General features: G+C 49.0%; 1 protein-coding gene across 4 annotated transcripts in view; it reads right to left on the bottom strand.

Annotated features, from left to right (window-relative positions):
• Nucleotides 1-13,782: 13,782 nt before the first annotated feature.
• Nucleotides 13,783-17,071, bottom strand: part of side (motor axon guidance molcule sidestep) — a 10,754-nt gene continuing 7,465 nt past the window's right edge. For 2 of the 4 annotated variants that reach the window (XM_026815251.1, XM_018028032.2), the window contains exons 6-12: nt 16,335-16,631; nt 16,113-16,243; nt 15,815-15,974; nt 15,441-15,743; nt 14,903-15,355; nt 14,526-14,738; nt 13,783-14,445 (exon numbers count right to left, since the gene is read on the bottom strand). In XM_026815251.1, coding sequence (XP_026671052.1) covers nt 14,396-14,445; nt 14,526-14,738; nt 14,903-15,355; nt 15,441-15,743; nt 15,815-15,974; nt 16,113-16,243; nt 16,335-16,631 — 1,607 coding nt within the window. In that variant the 3' untranslated portion in view covers nt 13,783-14,395. Of the gene's footprint in view, nt 14,446-14,525; nt 14,739-14,896; nt 15,356-15,440; nt 15,744-15,814; nt 15,975-16,112; nt 16,244-16,334; nt 16,632-17,071 lie in introns of all 4 variants that reach the window. The other 2 variants (XM_026815252.1, XM_026815250.1) reach the window with 1 other exon arrangement.

The following is a 17,071-nucleotide window of genomic DNA, read 5'->3' as shown; positions in this document are numbered from 1 at the left end:
TCGTGGATCCGACGCCAGTCGTTTGCCAGTCGTTGCATTCGTTCGCTTCGCTGTTCACCCTTAACATCCCTGTCTCACGATAACGTCGACGAACGATAGATGCAAATCGCGAACAAGTCCCTGTCTTCGTCCGTCGTTTCCTCCGCCACGTGGTGCGACTCTCAGGCTTAAGTCTTCAACCTATAGTCTTTTGCTTTCTTCAGTGATAAACGGACGAGAAAATTAGTCGTTTAGACGTACTCGATGTACGTATTTCTGTATCGTTTATTGTTTCACTGAATTTATAAATTTTACAACGGATACTTACGGCAAACGAGAATGTACGGTTCTAGTTGTTAGGAGTAAGTAGAAGTAGAAGTAAAAGTGGGCTGTGAAAACTGCGCGGAAATACGTCAAGTGCAATTGTCGTAGTCGTCGCCGAAATGGAGACAAAGAGTACATAACGCTGTAATCACGGCAACCGTTCGCAGTTTAGTTCCTACGACGTTTACCACGCGTGCTCCTCACTCCCAGGATTAATCAGGGATCGTGAAGTAAAAATGCTATTATCTTTCTCCATTTATCAATCACAATTTACGGATTTTTACATTATGTACGCACGGCTCAGGCTCAGAAAAACTGCACCGTTGTAGGCGATCTCGCAATATATATAGTTCACGTAACGACCATGGCGCATCTCGCCTGTAACCCCTTGCCGTACCATTTACCTCGGAAAAATTCGGGCCTTGTGCATTCCCACGTCGTTTTCCGTCACTTTTCATGTTTATAGCAGACTTTGCACATTTTCGTTGGACACGAGATTATGATCATGAGCCATGATGTGTTCATATTTGGTACAAAATTCTAATCACGAGTCAGACTGGTCGTAGTACGGCAGGGGATTAAATATTGCCCACGCGGAATTGAAAAATTGGGATTCTCCGGTACATATTCCAGCCTGTTTCCTCCTGTGGAATGGTCGCGGTTTTTGAGCGCGGGATACAGACACGAAATGTCTCGGTGGTTTCTACGGTTTTCATTTTCTCCCCCGTCCTCGTAGTTGTCGCGTCGCGCTTACCAAAAAAGGGACGATTAATCTTACCGAGATATTTCGAGGGAAGCGACGTCGCATCGGTCGAATGATTAATACTCGGGTTCCGTCAACCAAGTTCCGTTCCACGATCGACTCGGACGCGAGGCTCGAGCGGCGAGTGTCCATGTACAATTCGCAGAATCATCGCGACTTATTTTCCTTCCCGTCCTCTCTAGTCACCCTTGTTCGCTCGAACACAGGGCGTAGTAAAACCAATCGTGAAAGAACGAACCCGTCTCGAGGGAAATGGCGACAACTGCGGAAGAAGTAGGGGATATATAAAAGAAGATAACTGTTTACAACGTGACTTGAAACGACGGGGTGTCGTAGTGGCAGTCGTAGAATGTCGAGGGGTAAAATTGCGTTCGCGACCGGCCTTCGGGAACCTCCACGTTACGTCGTCATCGAGCAATCCGTATTACACAGCAACGACCTAATTGCATCGAAGCGAAGTTAAGCACTGGGACTCGCGGCTACGTGATTCGTGAGATATCCACCGGCTATATCCCCGTCGTTGAATATTCCGATTGCGAGCCGTAGAAGAAAAATAGGGAAAAGAGAAAAGCGAGTCGGCGAAGGGTCGGAGGGGGCGGGAAACACCGCGAGAGAGCCGATCGATTTTCACCCGTTTAGACGCGGACGACGACTCTCGCGTTCGATGTTTGAGGGATAGAGTTCGGGTGAAAAATCGATTTTTCCGGCAGGCGCGAAGAAGAGATCGTTCCGCGCGGTAAGCGAGTCCCGTCTATGGATCTATACCGAGGGTAGAGTAAAGAAATGTTCTTCGCCATCTGCTCTCTTCGCTAGGTCGGACCGAGCTTCTTCGCCTCGGTGAATCTTGAAATCACTTTCGCGTCTATTTCACGCGGAGCTCGCGTCGCCATGAAAATTTCATTTCCATAACTCGCCACGCCACCCCCACATACGTACGCACGTGACTTCTTCAAGGGATCCTTTTAACCACGAACCCTCCCTGTTGCAGTCTCGTCCGCGTTACTTTCTCGCGTTTCACGAGCGAACGAGTACATAGCTCTATACCGGTCGATCGCCGATGTTCGTTTGGTATCGACCGAGAAATAATTAATGACGACAATTAGCAGCGTCTCGATCGGTCTAACAATTACGTCACTGACGTAGAAAGGAAGGAGGGAAAGTACAATTTCTCTTCTCTCGTTGCAGTCGCCAAGATCTATTAAAAAATCAGGTGTTCTGAAGAAGAGTTATGACGTTTTATTATATATGTACATACGTATGCGTGATCCGTTTATAAAAGCATCGTATACTCGAGCCGAAAAACAAATAGTAAACGATCGGTAAGAGATAGATAGTGAGAGGAAGAAAGAATATATGTACGCGTACTGACGTACGCTCTCGCGTATGTCCGTTTGTAGTTCCCGTTTGCATTAGTACCGGGCATCGGGCATAGAGAAGAGCGCTTCCTCGCGGACCAAATACACAGCGTTGGGGAGAAAATACCGGTACAATTTCCGCTATTAAACGGACGAGCCGCGAGCGAAACGAGTCGACGGGGGTTGTCTCTCACCCTCTCCGACTGACTCTATCCAACGGAGAGAAACTGGTGCGTGACAAACGACAAAGGGTTCCGAACCGCGACGATCGATGCGTTCCGAGCTGTGTATACGAGTAATCCGCAATAGTGCGACTCGATTTCGAAAAATATATATTCGGTGGTAACGAGACGGTATCGAACGCGATAATGGAAACACGGTGAAGTTTGCGTTGCGCCATTGGAAATCGCGAACGGCGTAAATACTCGCGTCGTCGACGCCTAGATCGACATCGACGGAACGGGTAACCGTGTGCACGTTTATACGTAGATAAACGGATACACACCTGTTCCTTTCGAGCTCGGGGCTACGTAGGCGACGCTCGCAGTCTGTGTACCGGATCTGGTTCGAACGACGCAATAATGCATCTCGTAGATGTGGAAACAAAAGTCTCTCGGCGCCTCGACCGCATACCGTACAACTTTCCGAGCTCCGACGTCTTCCACTTATTGTTAAAGCCTGAAATGTAGGACGCGCGGGAGAACGAAGAGAGAAACCGGGTGGATGGTCGAGCCGGGGCAGCTCAGCAGGCCAGGCCGGCCCAGCCCAGCCCGGAAAACGAACGGAAAAAGAGGGATGAATCCTCGGGAAAAAGAAAGGAGCCACGCGATACAGTGGAAAAAAGCACACGAGAACGAAATCAGAGGCTGTGTGCGTGTATCTACGTCCGTGCGACCGCGCGAGGCTGCGATTCTGTGCGATAAGAATATACCTACGGATTCAAGAGAGACAAAGATAGAGAAAGAGAAGGGGCGCGGGAGCGAGTAAAGAGGAAAAAAGGTTGGGGAACGAGCTTGAAAGATTTCGCATTCGGTTCAGCCCTTTTTCTCGTACTTCTTCTCGTCCGTCCGTTTCTAACTTCAACGTCTCGAAAGAGCTCTCGCGTTCTCGAATCTGCGTACACCTACTACGTTATAACGTACTCTGTTAGTACCGCGCCGCTTAAGGAAAAAAGGCTTTACCTCTCATTCTCGAGGCAAAGGAAACGTTTTAAATATTCGACCAACTGCGAGAGAGGCGCTTACCGCCGCGTACGCGCACAATTATCGCAATTGCGAGGCATACATTTGTTTTGATCGATGGTTTATAAAATTGATACACGGTTTTCCTACGAGTCCATAGAAATTATGCCCGCTAACGTTATTCTCGAGTTAAGTAAGGCTATACAGTCAATTCCAAAAGTTTATGTACTTTAGAAAAATGCATTTCCTGTAATTAAAAAGAAATCAGACGTCGGAAGAACAATACNATGCAAATTTTAAGTCACTATAATATTTCAAAAAACCCATGAATTGATTTAAAATTTTGCAGGTAGCTTTTTAATAGTAACAGGAATCTATAATAACAAATTCAACATGTTAGCATTGTTTAAGTATATAGCCTGTACATCCTTAACGAAGATTGAACGTAATTTTCATCGATCGACGTTTAATTCGAAACGCGAACGGTGCGTCCCGTGCGATTCGGACGAATCGATACGGATTTCGAGCCGAATCCTCCGTTCGACGACGGGTCACTGGTCATTAAAAATTGGTTAACTTTCGGCGAAATGTTAAATGGGACACGGGTATACGATTCGAGTGACGCACATCCCGTGAAGCGAATGACGCCGAAAAATCTAATTGCAGTCGATATAAAGGGGATTAACATAACGCTCGATAATTGTCCAAACTGGCGAAATGTTGAACGCGACACGATGAACGTGAGCCAAGTAATACGTACGTACATAGATAGTACATACCTAGGACGGTATCGGTCACAGACGCGAGGTACCAATCGTTATTTTCCCATATTGAGATATGTACGCAGCGTTTCGTTGTACGTTCATCTATCCGCGCGCGTTTGTACAATATATTTTTTTCCAGCGTTGCTCGCTGGCGAGCGACAAGCGGACCGCGAAAACAACGAAATTACCGAGAACCGAATTAAACCGTTCGTTCCGATCGCTCTCTCCCTCCCTATCTTTTTCGCCCACGGCTCGTCAATTATTACGTAGTTCTGTAATCAAAGGCAGCGCGATTTCCAATTCTCGTAACTCACTCGTCGTCGTGTCGTGGAAAAACTGCCATTACTTTGATTAACCGTCATACTTTTTCTAGACGTCCCGACGCTCGCTACGAATTCAATCGGCGCTCCGCTTTTGTCTAGACCGTCGCTTTTCGTTTTCGGACCTCCGCGACCGATCGGATACGATTGGTTCGATCGGGAACGTTATGCCTCCCTTCTCGATATTTCACCGAACACGTTTTTTTAACGAATCGAACAGAGAGCATTCTCTGGCAATCATTCTATCAACCACGAGATTTCATCGACTATAAACTACGCGCTCCCATTTGCTAATCATCTTCGATTTTTCTTCGTTAAAGAAGATATAACTTGCGCGGATCTCGTGTGAGTTTATTTCTGCGACGATCGATCGATCGACTATAAAACGCGGACTCCACGGTGTCCGTTAACCAACCGTAGCTGCGTGAAGCGGCAAATGAACGCGCGAAAAGCGGGAGTAAACAAATTTATCGTAGGTAGACCGTAGACTCTGAGCGTGAACGTACGCGGCTCGTAGATCGCGGATCGAGCGATCGAGTGTACCGCGCGCGTCGATCGACGCACGGGTTAGCAGCCACTTTTGATTATATCTATGCATACTTAATGCGCGTTCATAATGCAGAGCGGTGCCAGAACGCTGCGTGTCGTTTGAGGCTGCAAATTACCGCGGCTATTCTGGCCATTCCGGCCATTTCGGCCGCTCGGGATATTCGCAAGACCGAACGCAACACCGGAACGTTGACAGATACCCGTTAATGCTATTCATGGCCGCAGATATCCACCCACGGACCCACGGCGGCGACGTCGTCGTTGTCGCGCACAAATTTTGTTAACCGTGCACAATCTCTCCCGACACTCGCGTTCAAATTTCTCTCGGCCAAAAGTCTTTCTCCGATAAACTTCCGCGACGTCTGTCTCGTTCGCCTCGTCGCTTTTTTTACGAGACTCGAACCGATTTCACCGAGTGTCAGTCAAATCTGCGCTCGATACTCGGTGGACGATCGAGAAGCAACGTACGAATTTGCGAATCGTATGACTGAACGAGAACCGCAACGAGAGATTCTATCGCACGCGCAAAGCTCGAGCAGTGAACACCTGTTGGCAACCGCGAATTCCAGATGCGAGGAATATTAGCAATTAGCGGAGCAAGGATGATCGCGGCTTATGAATATTTCAGAACGGATACTCGGGGGCCTCGGGGCTCCGACGCGACGCGTCGCGACAAAGGAATCTCGAGAGCTAGCAAATTTGCAAGCTACATACGTAGGTAGGTATGTACTTGGGAATAGTTACAGATTTGGTGCGCCGCAACGACCGTCACGATATGCCTAGACTTTAGCGTTTAACGTTCGCCGGAACTAACTGTGACATTTTATGTATTCGCATCGCGTACGTGTAAATGTTGAAATTAAATGAAGAAGTCCGTGACGCAGTGAGGTGAGGAGAGAGCGGGAAGGCGATTTGGAGAGGGCGGTCGCCCACGCGTCACCGTGAAGAGTCCAACGAGAATCGTGACAGCACGCGAAGTACCGCTGGAAGAGGTCCGATTTAAGGAAGCATCCCGGAAGCCAGGAAACAGAGATTGCTCTCAGGTTGAAGACTGTCGGCGCCGGCGAGCAGATCTTTTTAGTCGTTCGTTCCGAGGAAGGAAAGAAGAAGGGAGCAAGAGAGCGAACGCTGCCAAGCCGGAGGATCGCGGAAGGATCGCGGCTCTTGAGAGTCGTGCATCTGTTTCGCGCTTTGCATAATACGTATTCCCTTTGGAAATCGTTCACTGGAACTGAAAGCAGTTTTCTCAGCATTGTCTGCCAGAGATCGCGTTTTGGGCCTATTTTTATGGAATGTGAGATCGCGCCTTTCGAAAAGTTTCCGAACTTCGGTGAACTATGGTACGCGTCCTGAACGTTAACATCCGGTCAATCGTTGCGAATCCTATGAAACGGAGTCTGCCGATCGATTGAACTCGGATTCACGGCGATTTTTATTATTTATATTGCAGCTTTGCGAAGTTGCGTATCGCGAAAATGAAAGCACCCGGAGAAACGCGTTAGTATTGCGAACGCGTTCACAAAGAGCGTAGATCACAGATCTGCGATGAGTCAGTCGGCACAGAAGAGTCCCATTCGATAGCCGACAGATCATATCGGAACAGAACGTAACGATGACACGGTCACTAGGAAAAATAAACAGCTCGCTTCCGTTTCGTGAGTTTTGCTTCAATTTTCCGGCTCGGATTGATCGCACAGATCGTTTCAAAACGGGATTAAAAATTCGCGTACCTTTATTCGATTGAAGGAAAGCTCGCGCTGCGTCATGCCGAGAAAGGTATGCGTCGAACGCGTTCTAAAAACAGAGGCTATCGATTAGAAGAATGAAGCGTATATGGAAACGCAAATAGCAACGAAGCGGACGTGAGAGAGAGAGAGCTCGGAAACCGAGAGAAAAATATTCTCGTTCGAGTCGATTGATCCGTATACCTGCTCGAATAGACGAAAAGATATAAAAAAAAAAAGGGAAGAATCAGATACCGGTGACGACAGCGAAAATGATTCGAACGTTGAATCAGGTCTGGGCTTACGCGTAGTTATGCTTATGTACACCTGCGCGCGTGTACTGACTTGTGTACGCTCGTGTATCGCCGGAGCGTAAACGCGGACGGATTCCTTTGGGATCCCAGTCTGGATTCGATTCTTTGTCGATTCTTCGCGGTTCTCCAGCGCGTGATCGTACATCCATTTTCCTAAGGTTGTACAATTCTTCGAAGAAAGCGACGCATACGTTAAATCGATGCGCGTTCCCTCTTTCTTCTCCTTTCCGCGAGATTTCTCTTTAAGAGAGAGTTTCCATTGGAATACGGAACGACTACGAAAACAGGAGAATTATCCAGCGAAGAGTCGCCCGAGCGGAACCAAGGGTAGCCGACTCGGTGCGATGCGATGCGCGTGGATGTGGTCAAAATTAATCATATTGCGCGCGAACGATTTAGCCGCTTCTCGCTTTTCGCATCGAATATGGAATATGGATCATCGAAATCACGTGCGCGTATTGCGCTGTTAATGAGACGCGAGGCAGAGACAAAAGTGCATAAACGCGCGCATATTCGATCATCGCGATGCTAATTTATGCGTCGCGATTCGCGACACGCGATGCGCCGAAACCATCCACCGATGAAGCGCCCGGATTGAATTATAAATATAGTGCATTTGGCGTACGAGCGAGGAACGAACTGCTGCGGACGCGAGCCATTAATAAAACGAAATTCATCGACCACGTTCCGTAAGCTTTTGTACCAAAATTTACCTAATTAGTTCCCGCTAGAGGCCGACGTTCCGCGAAGCCCCGAGATGAAACCGCGCCGAGCGCTCTCTCGCCCGTAGATGGATGCTTCATCTGCCAGAATCCGGATTAGAGGAAAAGCGTAGAATGAAAAGTAAAAAAAGATGACGCGTTTAATCGTAGTATTTAGCGGAGTTGTATTTCAGGACGATTTCGCGATGGTTCCCTCATTTCCAGCAAAACTCGCATGCTCGCTGTTTACACGCCGTTTGTCCGGACGCGTCGCGCTGGGAGACTCTCGAGACGCGAACGCGCGAGTATATTTCCCGGAGTAAACGTACGCGACGCGAGATCAAAATAATTTATAACACGTCCATTCGAATCATCGTTTCGCCGTCAAATACCTCGTCCACGATCCGTTCTAGCGAACGCTCGATGCCGCCATCGCGAGGCTAAACGTTTAAAACGCGCCCTCGCTCTTTCGAACTGTACGTACCTCGGGCGCTTTGCGCGGTTTTCGGTCGCGTTGCCGCGTTTAATTCTCTTTTCGATTTCACGGTAGGTTGGACCAGTGAAACGTGGTTTCCGGTGTGCCACCGTGCCGCTTACTCTTATTCTCACTCGTTAACTAAACGAGACCTCGGTAAAGCCGCTTTTGCTCGAGTGCGGCTCGACGCAGTCGGAAAATCAAAACGGAGAAGTAAGTAGGCCGGTGAAAAACTGGCCGGTTCCTTTCGTACTTCGGCTCCACGCGTCTCGCCCCTCGTTTCGTTTCACGCGCTCGTTCCCCGTCGTACTCGCCGGTCGATAGGCCAGAGGTCGCGACAGCTTTTTCGCGAACCTACCGATTACGTAATTATCCAGTGGAATCAAACATTTGACGGAGACGAAGCATAAGCGACAGGTCGTTCCTTAGACGAGTTGGACGTTGGAGCTCGTCTAATTTGAAGGACGTCGGTAACGACGCCCCGACGGCGTCAAGTGTTTCGGCTTTCATCGAAGTCTAGCAACCCCGTTACGCATCTTTCCCGGATAAAGAAAGCAATTTCCTCGGTTTTACCGTAATTACACGGGCCCGTTTACTCGCAAGAATGAGTTGAAAGGAAACACGCACGGAATGGTTGATCAACGAAACGGAAAACGACGCTGCTCTCGTTAACGAAGGCATGGAGTGGCACGGTTTCGCTTTTCCGCAGCCAGAAAACGTTCGCAGACGTTGCCCTCCGGTGCGGCAACGCGATCCGGGAACTCGTTCTGGACGGGAAACCTCGGTGGGTATCGAATCGCGAGGGGAACAAAACCGGAAGAAAACAGGGTGTGGCCCGGCTAATGGTCGACGGAAAAAGAGAGGAGACGGAGAAGGCGAGGAACTGTACGGAACCGAGTGGACGCGGACGGCTACCGGGTCGTCGAGTCGGTCGGCGGTCGGTTCGTAAAACAAACTGTCGCTCCGCGCGAAGTGGATGCTTTTAGCCTTTAGCTGTAGCCCGTAGCCCGCGAAGCGGCGCGGCGTGGCGTGAAGCGTAGGGATTGAATTTCTTGCGGTCGCGGTCGTGTCCGTTTCCGTTTCGCCGTTCTCTAACAAAAACGGAATTTAAAATTGACCCGGACAAAAAACAGATTGCCCGAAATGCGTCGGCTGAACGGCGCTTTCCATTGGATCCCATTCGAGATTCTCTCTTTCTCTTTCTCTCTTTCTCTCTCTCGCTTTCTTTTGTACACGTTTGCACGGATATACTCGGAGAAGAGAAGTAGGTTCGATTACTCTTCGGACGCGACGGCAATTAGGTCCGTCCATCGCGTCGTAGAAAAACCGAAACGTTGCGCGTACGTAACTAGCCAGTCGGCCGCGCATAGAAGCGTCCGAAACTCGTAAACGAGACCGCGGAATCGATTCGGTTCCTTTTCTTTCGTGGATTTCCAGCGACCGTTAACCGACGATTTATGCCGGGATTGCGCAATTTTCGTGTCGCGAACTGCGCACGGGATGGTAATCGGAAGCTTATCGCGGAAACTCGCCGCGGAATTTCGAGTCGGTTACGAATCCGAAGATACCCGTTGCAGCGCGTGTCGGTGAATATTTTACGACGGGAGAGCTGCCGCCCGCGTTGTTCGAAACGGTGACATTGTTGGTCGTATTTCAAGAACGGAACGAGCTACGTCCCGCTTTCAGTTTTTAATGCCTCGTAAAGAGAACCTTTATGAGAACTTTTTCATTTTCACGAGCGCGGCCGCGTTCCGCTACTACGACAACGATCGTGACTGTGCAGGCTGCTGCGGCAGCGATCGCCGCCCGACTCTTACGGTCTATTATACGTCCGATCGGAAATTCATCGTCGCCCCATTGTCCGGTGCGACGCGCGACGCTTAAAGCGGAAGGCGCGGTTAATGAAATCCGTCTGCGGCTGATCCAGACGGATGCGCGAATCTAATTTATAAGCGGGATATAAGCGTCGGGTGAAAGAATTTTTCATCAATGCGGCGAAACAGTGGAGCCGCGGGTTTGCCCGCTGCTGTGGTCCATCGATACCGAAGCCTAGAAATCGCGGAGCCACGATCTCGACCTTAATCGAAATTTTAATGAAAAGATCACAAAGTTACTGACTGCCGCGGCAATCGTGAGAAAAATGGGGAAACGTAGCACCGTCGCGTCGAGGGTCTTCCTCGGAAAGCTCGGAAAGAGCCCGGGCTCGAGAAGGAAACTTACCATGAAATCCCCGGTTATTACGTTAATTGTCTGCCACTTTTTTATCGTTTCGAAATTGAAATTATCCCAAAGTATCTACATATCGCGAACGTATTTTTTTACGAATCCTGACTCTTCCAATTTTGATCAGGCGATGAACGAGAGCGCACGTTTCCATAGCTGTCGAGTGAGCGAGAAGGAGAGGCAGCGCTGTCCGACGGTTCTCTCTCGCGGGCGAAAGATTGAAGGAGATTGGTGGAACGTGCCGAACGTCTGGTCCCCACGGTGAATCGATGCTACGCGACGCGGCGACGACGCGCCGGGTGGATTCGTAAATTCACCGTGAAATCTTCTGCAAACGGTAGTAGGGTAACTCATTTCCGTTTCATCGGGAGTTCCTTTTGAATTAAAAGAGCTCGGACGGGTTGGCGAAACGATAGCTGGCAAAAGTAGCGGGGGAGCGAAGAGGACGCCGGATTAATTAACGTAACGTAATTACGTTCCGCATTGTGAGAGTCGCGACACTTCGAGAGTCCGACAGGAAGACGGACGAGAAACGAGAAACTTGAGACGTCGAGCCGATGAATCGCCACCGGTGCCATTTCACTCTTCCCCGAACCGAACGGAACATTTTTCATCGGTACGATTAAATATCGTTGTCTCGCGCGGCAGATGTCTTACCTAAAAATCGAGAAGTCCGTCGGAACGTAGAAACGCGGACGAGAATCGAACGAACGCGTCGCTCTAAACGAAGTATGAATTCCTATGTTTCTGAGCGACTGACCGAGGGAGCGCGACTTCGGGAATACTTTCTATCGAACGGAGAGTGGAGAGGCCGAGAAAGAAAGAGATTAGGTCCCGTCGACGCGAAGGCGATCGTTCGTCGGATATTGGGTAGGGCCGGCGATAAAGCAATTCTCATCGCGGGCGCGTAGCAAAAACGAAGATCTTCGTCCTTCTTTTTCCCTCTTCGCCTCGAGCCGTCGGGCAGTCGCGATCGCCGGACTCCGAAGATTTACCGTCCGCTCTGGATTTTCCTCCGCGAGCGAAATTCAAAAAGTTGAAGGCGGTACGGAGCGCACGATCGAATCGTTCCGATGGATTTATTTCGCCAACAGGTGGATTAAATCGCGCTAAATCTTCGCCCGAGCGAACTATCCCGCTACGGATTAGATCGTAGAATCAATTACGAAACGTTATTAAAATCTGGTGGAATTATCGGATTCCTCTTTTTCTCGATGTTCCCGTCATTTCGTGTACAACGTGGAAGGGCCTAACGTAGGCACTCGCGATTATTCAAATCGATACGAACACCCTTAATCGTTATTTGCGGCGTGGGTTATTTACATCGTAATTAGATTTCGTACAACAATTGTTGTCGCGTTAATTGAAATCATACGGTATTACGTATTCAATTTTCTGCTCCACTGAGCGCAGACTGATCGACGAGAAAACGTCCGACGCCTACGGTGAAACATTGAATCGTCGCGTCGAATCGATCGGATCACGAGTCTCGCGAAACGAGAGGAGGTGAAAAATTCATGAATCGCCGAAAATCGTCGACGTCAATGAGAGGATTTGTTCTACGTCCGGGAAGATGTTTATCTCGTTTACCAAATTTACCAAATTTGCACGTGCGCGTGTACGTGTACATACTGCATGCGTATCACGATAAACGCTCCTCTACGTGATAATGATGGGGCAGCAGGTCGGTTCAAAATACGCTATAACGCGAACATCTGCACGCGATGCCGTTCCATGGCGTCGTCGTACCCTATTACGATTACTATAACATTGTACTTACCGCGCTCTCTACAAAGCATAACCTGGTTATCCGTCCGATGGGATACGCGACGGGAACTGGACATGGGTGGCTTGGCGGTGGTTACCCTACGATTACGCACGCTGGTCTCTGGTCCGCTCGCATCCTCGTTACGCGTGGAGAGCAGGCTTTCGCTTGCGGCTTACGATTTTGCCTGGCAATCCCAGTACCACTCTTTGTCATGTATTTTTTCTCGTGCGGTTCGCCCGTTTCTATTATGGAAAACCGTGTTTCGAAATAACCGATTGGTAGCGAAATTCGAATTTCGTTCTTTTTTTTTACGATCCTTGATAATAGGTAACAGGAGCAGGGGTGAAGCCGATGGACAACGGTTTAACGCGGTGGTGCACCGAGTGGAAATCTGTAAAACGATTAATGGAAACGTCGGTAATGTTAATCGAATTTTTCGATCGAAATTGATTGTCGTGCGGTGGCAACTAATTCTGCGAAAATAGAATATCTGTCGCACGATCGATGACTCGATTATTGGGACGTTGATGAAGTTTCGGCTAATCGAGCGCGTCCCGCATTTCCCGTTTCGAAAATGAAGCGAAAGCGGCCCGTCGCGAAACGGGAAGCGTTCGACGATTTTAATCGTCAGTTCTCGCGAACGTTTCTTTTTACGTCAGCGCCTCGATAATTTAGCGTAAATACGTATATTTGGCGCATAAATCAGCGATCCGCTTATAATTGCGTTCGTAATGCTTACGACATAAATTGGCTGTACACTGTACGCCGTCGGATAATTATAATTGGGATCGAGAGCGCATATTTACGTACATTATAATTAGTATATTTTCTGGTCCGGTTCCACGCATCGTCGCGTAATTCCGGTTGTAATTATTGCCCGTTATGTTTATGCAAGATTACTTTGAAATAATGAATAAACGAGAGATCCATCGAATCGATCGGCCGCGAATGTCCTATCGGTGTATAGCTCGTCGGAACGGATCGACGGCTATCATGCTCCGCTTTTGCTTTAGCCGAAAATACGTAGCACGTTATTCGACCAAACGACACCGAGCCGCTCTCCATAGTTTATTTCCAAGCAGTGGCAGGTCTTCGATCCAAGGATGTAATTTACGAAACGTTTTCAGTATCTAAATTCTCGATTTGGAAACAATTTATTTCGTTCGGAACCGTGGGCTGGACATGGGTGTGGGTGAATAAATCAAACGGACACACGGTCCTACAGTACCGGAACGTACCGTAAGTACGACGAGTCTTTCGATCCGGTCAATTGTAAGGACACGAATTTAAGTTTTCATCTCGTCGATTCATAATTTAATTTGACAGAAAGAAATACTCACATAGTTGTAAATCTTTTATTGTTCGACCCTTCTGTCTAGACATTCATACAGGGTGGAACGTGTATTTATACAATAAGTATACATATGTATAACGATATATCGTGGATCGCGAATACGTATTTCGACACGCTGCTTCGCTCAGTTCGAACTTGTTTAACTTCCGATGCAGCTGCGATATCTTAACCTGGCAGGCACTTCTCTATACATACTCCGTATTCTATACTCTATAATCTAGCAGTATTTACACGATCGACCATTGCGCTCCCAATAGCGTTAACAAAATTATTGTACAATCACGCGAATGTCGATTATCGTAACATAATACTAACGTTCGTCTACGTTTTAAGTAACGATACGTACACCGAGTAACAAACAGGTAGTGGAACGATGGTCTCGTAGAGGACTTAATGTCCAGGTACAGCATTTCTGGAAATTGTGTAAAATCACCTGAATACTTCCTTACTCATTGTCAGAGATCATCGGACTGTCTACGTATTTTACAACCTAAGCTGATATCTACATGGCACTTCCCGGTGACCACGCGTGGTACGCGGGTGTATAAAAATATGAATACATTTGTAGTCCGCGTCGTGTGCTTCCCTCCGTGCGAAGCTATCAGAGACGGTCGTGCGTGTCGATCTCCACTCTTTGCAAGAGATCCGGCTCTGAGAAACGATACGAAAGGGAAGTTTAGTGAAAATAATTTCGAACGAAGCAGCCGTTCATAAAAAGAACTAAAGTTTACCGTTTCGATTTTCTTCGACGTAGAGACTCGCCCTTTGAGAACGCCTGTTATCGGTCGACGAGTATCTGATCCTTGGCTCGATCCTTTGAGCAGACACGTACGTGGGTGTGGTAAAATCGTCTGGGCCGTCTTTGACGGGAGACGCTGTCCTTCGCCTGCAGATCGCCAGTCCGATGATCACTCCGATACCGATCAGGATCAAAGCGACCGCACCTTCGACCCGAAATATCCGTCGACGTTAATGGCGCTCGAAATTCTCTGCTATACACTGTTCTCTGATACCATATATATACGTAGAGAAAGAGAGAGAACTGGGACGCGAGCGGGAAAGTTTCATTCTTACATTAAATTTGAAAATCCAAGGATTGTACCTATACCTGCGAGGGCGACCACGATGATCACGTTTTCGGAGCTAGCCTCTGGTAGCGCCTTTTTCAAATCCTCAAGGAACAGTCCGTTCCTCTCGATCGTGTTGGTGATAGATTCGGTGACTTTGACGTGCCTCAGTAACGCCGGCTCGCTCCTTCCTCTTCCGTTCACGGCGTACACGTACAGAGTGTAATCGAATCCAGGTTCAAGGCCGTGCAATTGAAAGTTAGGTCTCGGATTACTTTCCCGGTATATAGCCGGCACTTCCCCGACCGTGCCTTGATCGCTCTGAGGCACGTGCAACGTGGACGGATTCGACGCGACCGCGGGGCTTCCAACGATCCCTCGAACTTCCAGCAAAAAGTATTGCGGCGAACCGCCGTCCGCGCCGGGCACGCAAATCACTTCCAGCCACGCGCTCGCGTTACGCAGCGAACAGTCCGTAGGTGGTTGAGGGGGATCTGCGAATCGGAAAGTTCAGGGCGTTAGTCGTATGGGAGACGGGAATTCTTTCATCGATTTTCGTCGACGCTGGTGGACGCGTACTTCCGGGCACGATATCGAATATGCAGGGTATCCTTTGTCTGCCGACGCTGTTGCTGGCCCAGCAAGCGAGAGTCCCGAAATCGGTATCGACGGTAGGAATGTATTCGAGAACGCTGACGAGCCCGTTGTTCCGAGCTCTGGAGTTCGGCATCGGCAACACGTCACCGAGCGTCCCGTTGTACGTCCACGAGAATCTCACCGCGTCGCTTGGCATCGCGTCGACCTCGCAACGCAACGAAACCGCTTCGCGACGACCGACCGTGATCACGCGACGCTCGTAACCCGGTCTACATCTAGGCGCGTCTGTCCGATAAAACACACACGTTAAATCCCCGTTCGGCTGTCTGTGTGGAAGAAAACGTGAGAACACTTGCATTTCATGGGAATGAAGATCGGTGAACTGCGACCTTCTCCCACTGAATTGATCGCCTCGCAGGAGTACTCGCCGGCGTGCGCCAAAGTAAGCACCCTCAGCGTCAATGTGTTCGAGGCGATCAGCGTCCCAATGGCCACGTTGTGCTCCAATCGATCGCCCTGCAACGCGATAAATTTTATAGCAGCTATTATTCTCGCGTTGGATCGAACGGATAAACGATCGTGCAGAGTAATTAGCATCGAGATGAGCAACGAAATTCGTCGAACGAATTAACCCTCGTAAAATCGTTTTCTTACCTCGTGGTACCATACGATGGTCGTGGGAGGTGGATTGCTCTCCGCGTTGCATATCAATTTCAGATCGTCCCCTTCTCTGAGCGTGTCCAAAACGTAACCTGTAGCCAGTTCGATGGAAACTACAGGCGCGTCTAGATACAAAAAAAGGATGTTACGGATGTTACATGCTCGTTCCAAAACGGATAGGCGATCGGGGAATAAGGAAACGGGTGGAACACTCACAGGCAACGTTCAAGACCTTGGTCTGTTCGAGGACCCCGCCGGGAAATCTCGGGTTTTCGGCCCTGCAGGTTAATTCCTTGCCGTCGTCGTCTCTGCCGAGGGCAAGAGCCAGCTTGCTGACCGTAGAATTGCTTCTCTGAATCGTCGACGCGTTCGGGTCGCCTATCGCGCGTCCTCCCAGACTCCAAACGATTCTCGCGGCCGGAGAACTTCCCCAAGTTTCGCAACGTGCCGCGATCGGACGCCCCGCGTGTATTTGATTCTCGTTCAAGACGATCTTCACGATCGCTGGTTTCACTGCGAATCAGATCCCGTATTCTTTTGTCGTTCCCTTCGATAGTTCCGCGTCGAGCGCAAAAAAAGTGACGTGGAAACGCCTGGCCACGGTTGGACCGAGCCGGGCCGAAAATATACTGGGGGGTCGAAAAAGAGCCACGTGCTCGCCAACGGAACCCGCGTATTTTTACTTTCATATACGATTCCACGAAATACGACTTTGAGGCGTCAAAGCGGTTAAAGAGGTCCGCGCGAAATCGTTGGAATTCGTATCTCTTTTTTCGCGCAGGACATTCGGATGTATAAAAACAGTAGCAAGATTTCTTGCCACGCGCGACGTTCGTATCTTTTAAGGATGTATTGACTATACGCATAGTCAATACCAAAAGTTTATGTACCTTAGAAAAACGGATTTCCTATAATTAAAAAGAAATCAGACGTCGGAAGAATAATGCTAATAA

This window comes from Ceratina calcarata, unplaced genomic scaffold (assembly GCF_001652005.2).
Source record: "Ceratina calcarata isolate Rehan_Ccalc_2016 unplaced genomic scaffold, ASM165200v1 scaffold436.2, whole genome shotgun sequence".
Lineage (NCBI taxonomy): Eukaryota > Metazoa > Arthropoda > Insecta > Hymenoptera > Apidae > Ceratina > Ceratina calcarata.
Note: the sequence above shows the minus strand (reverse complement) of the source record. Positions and strands in the feature narration are given on the sequence as shown.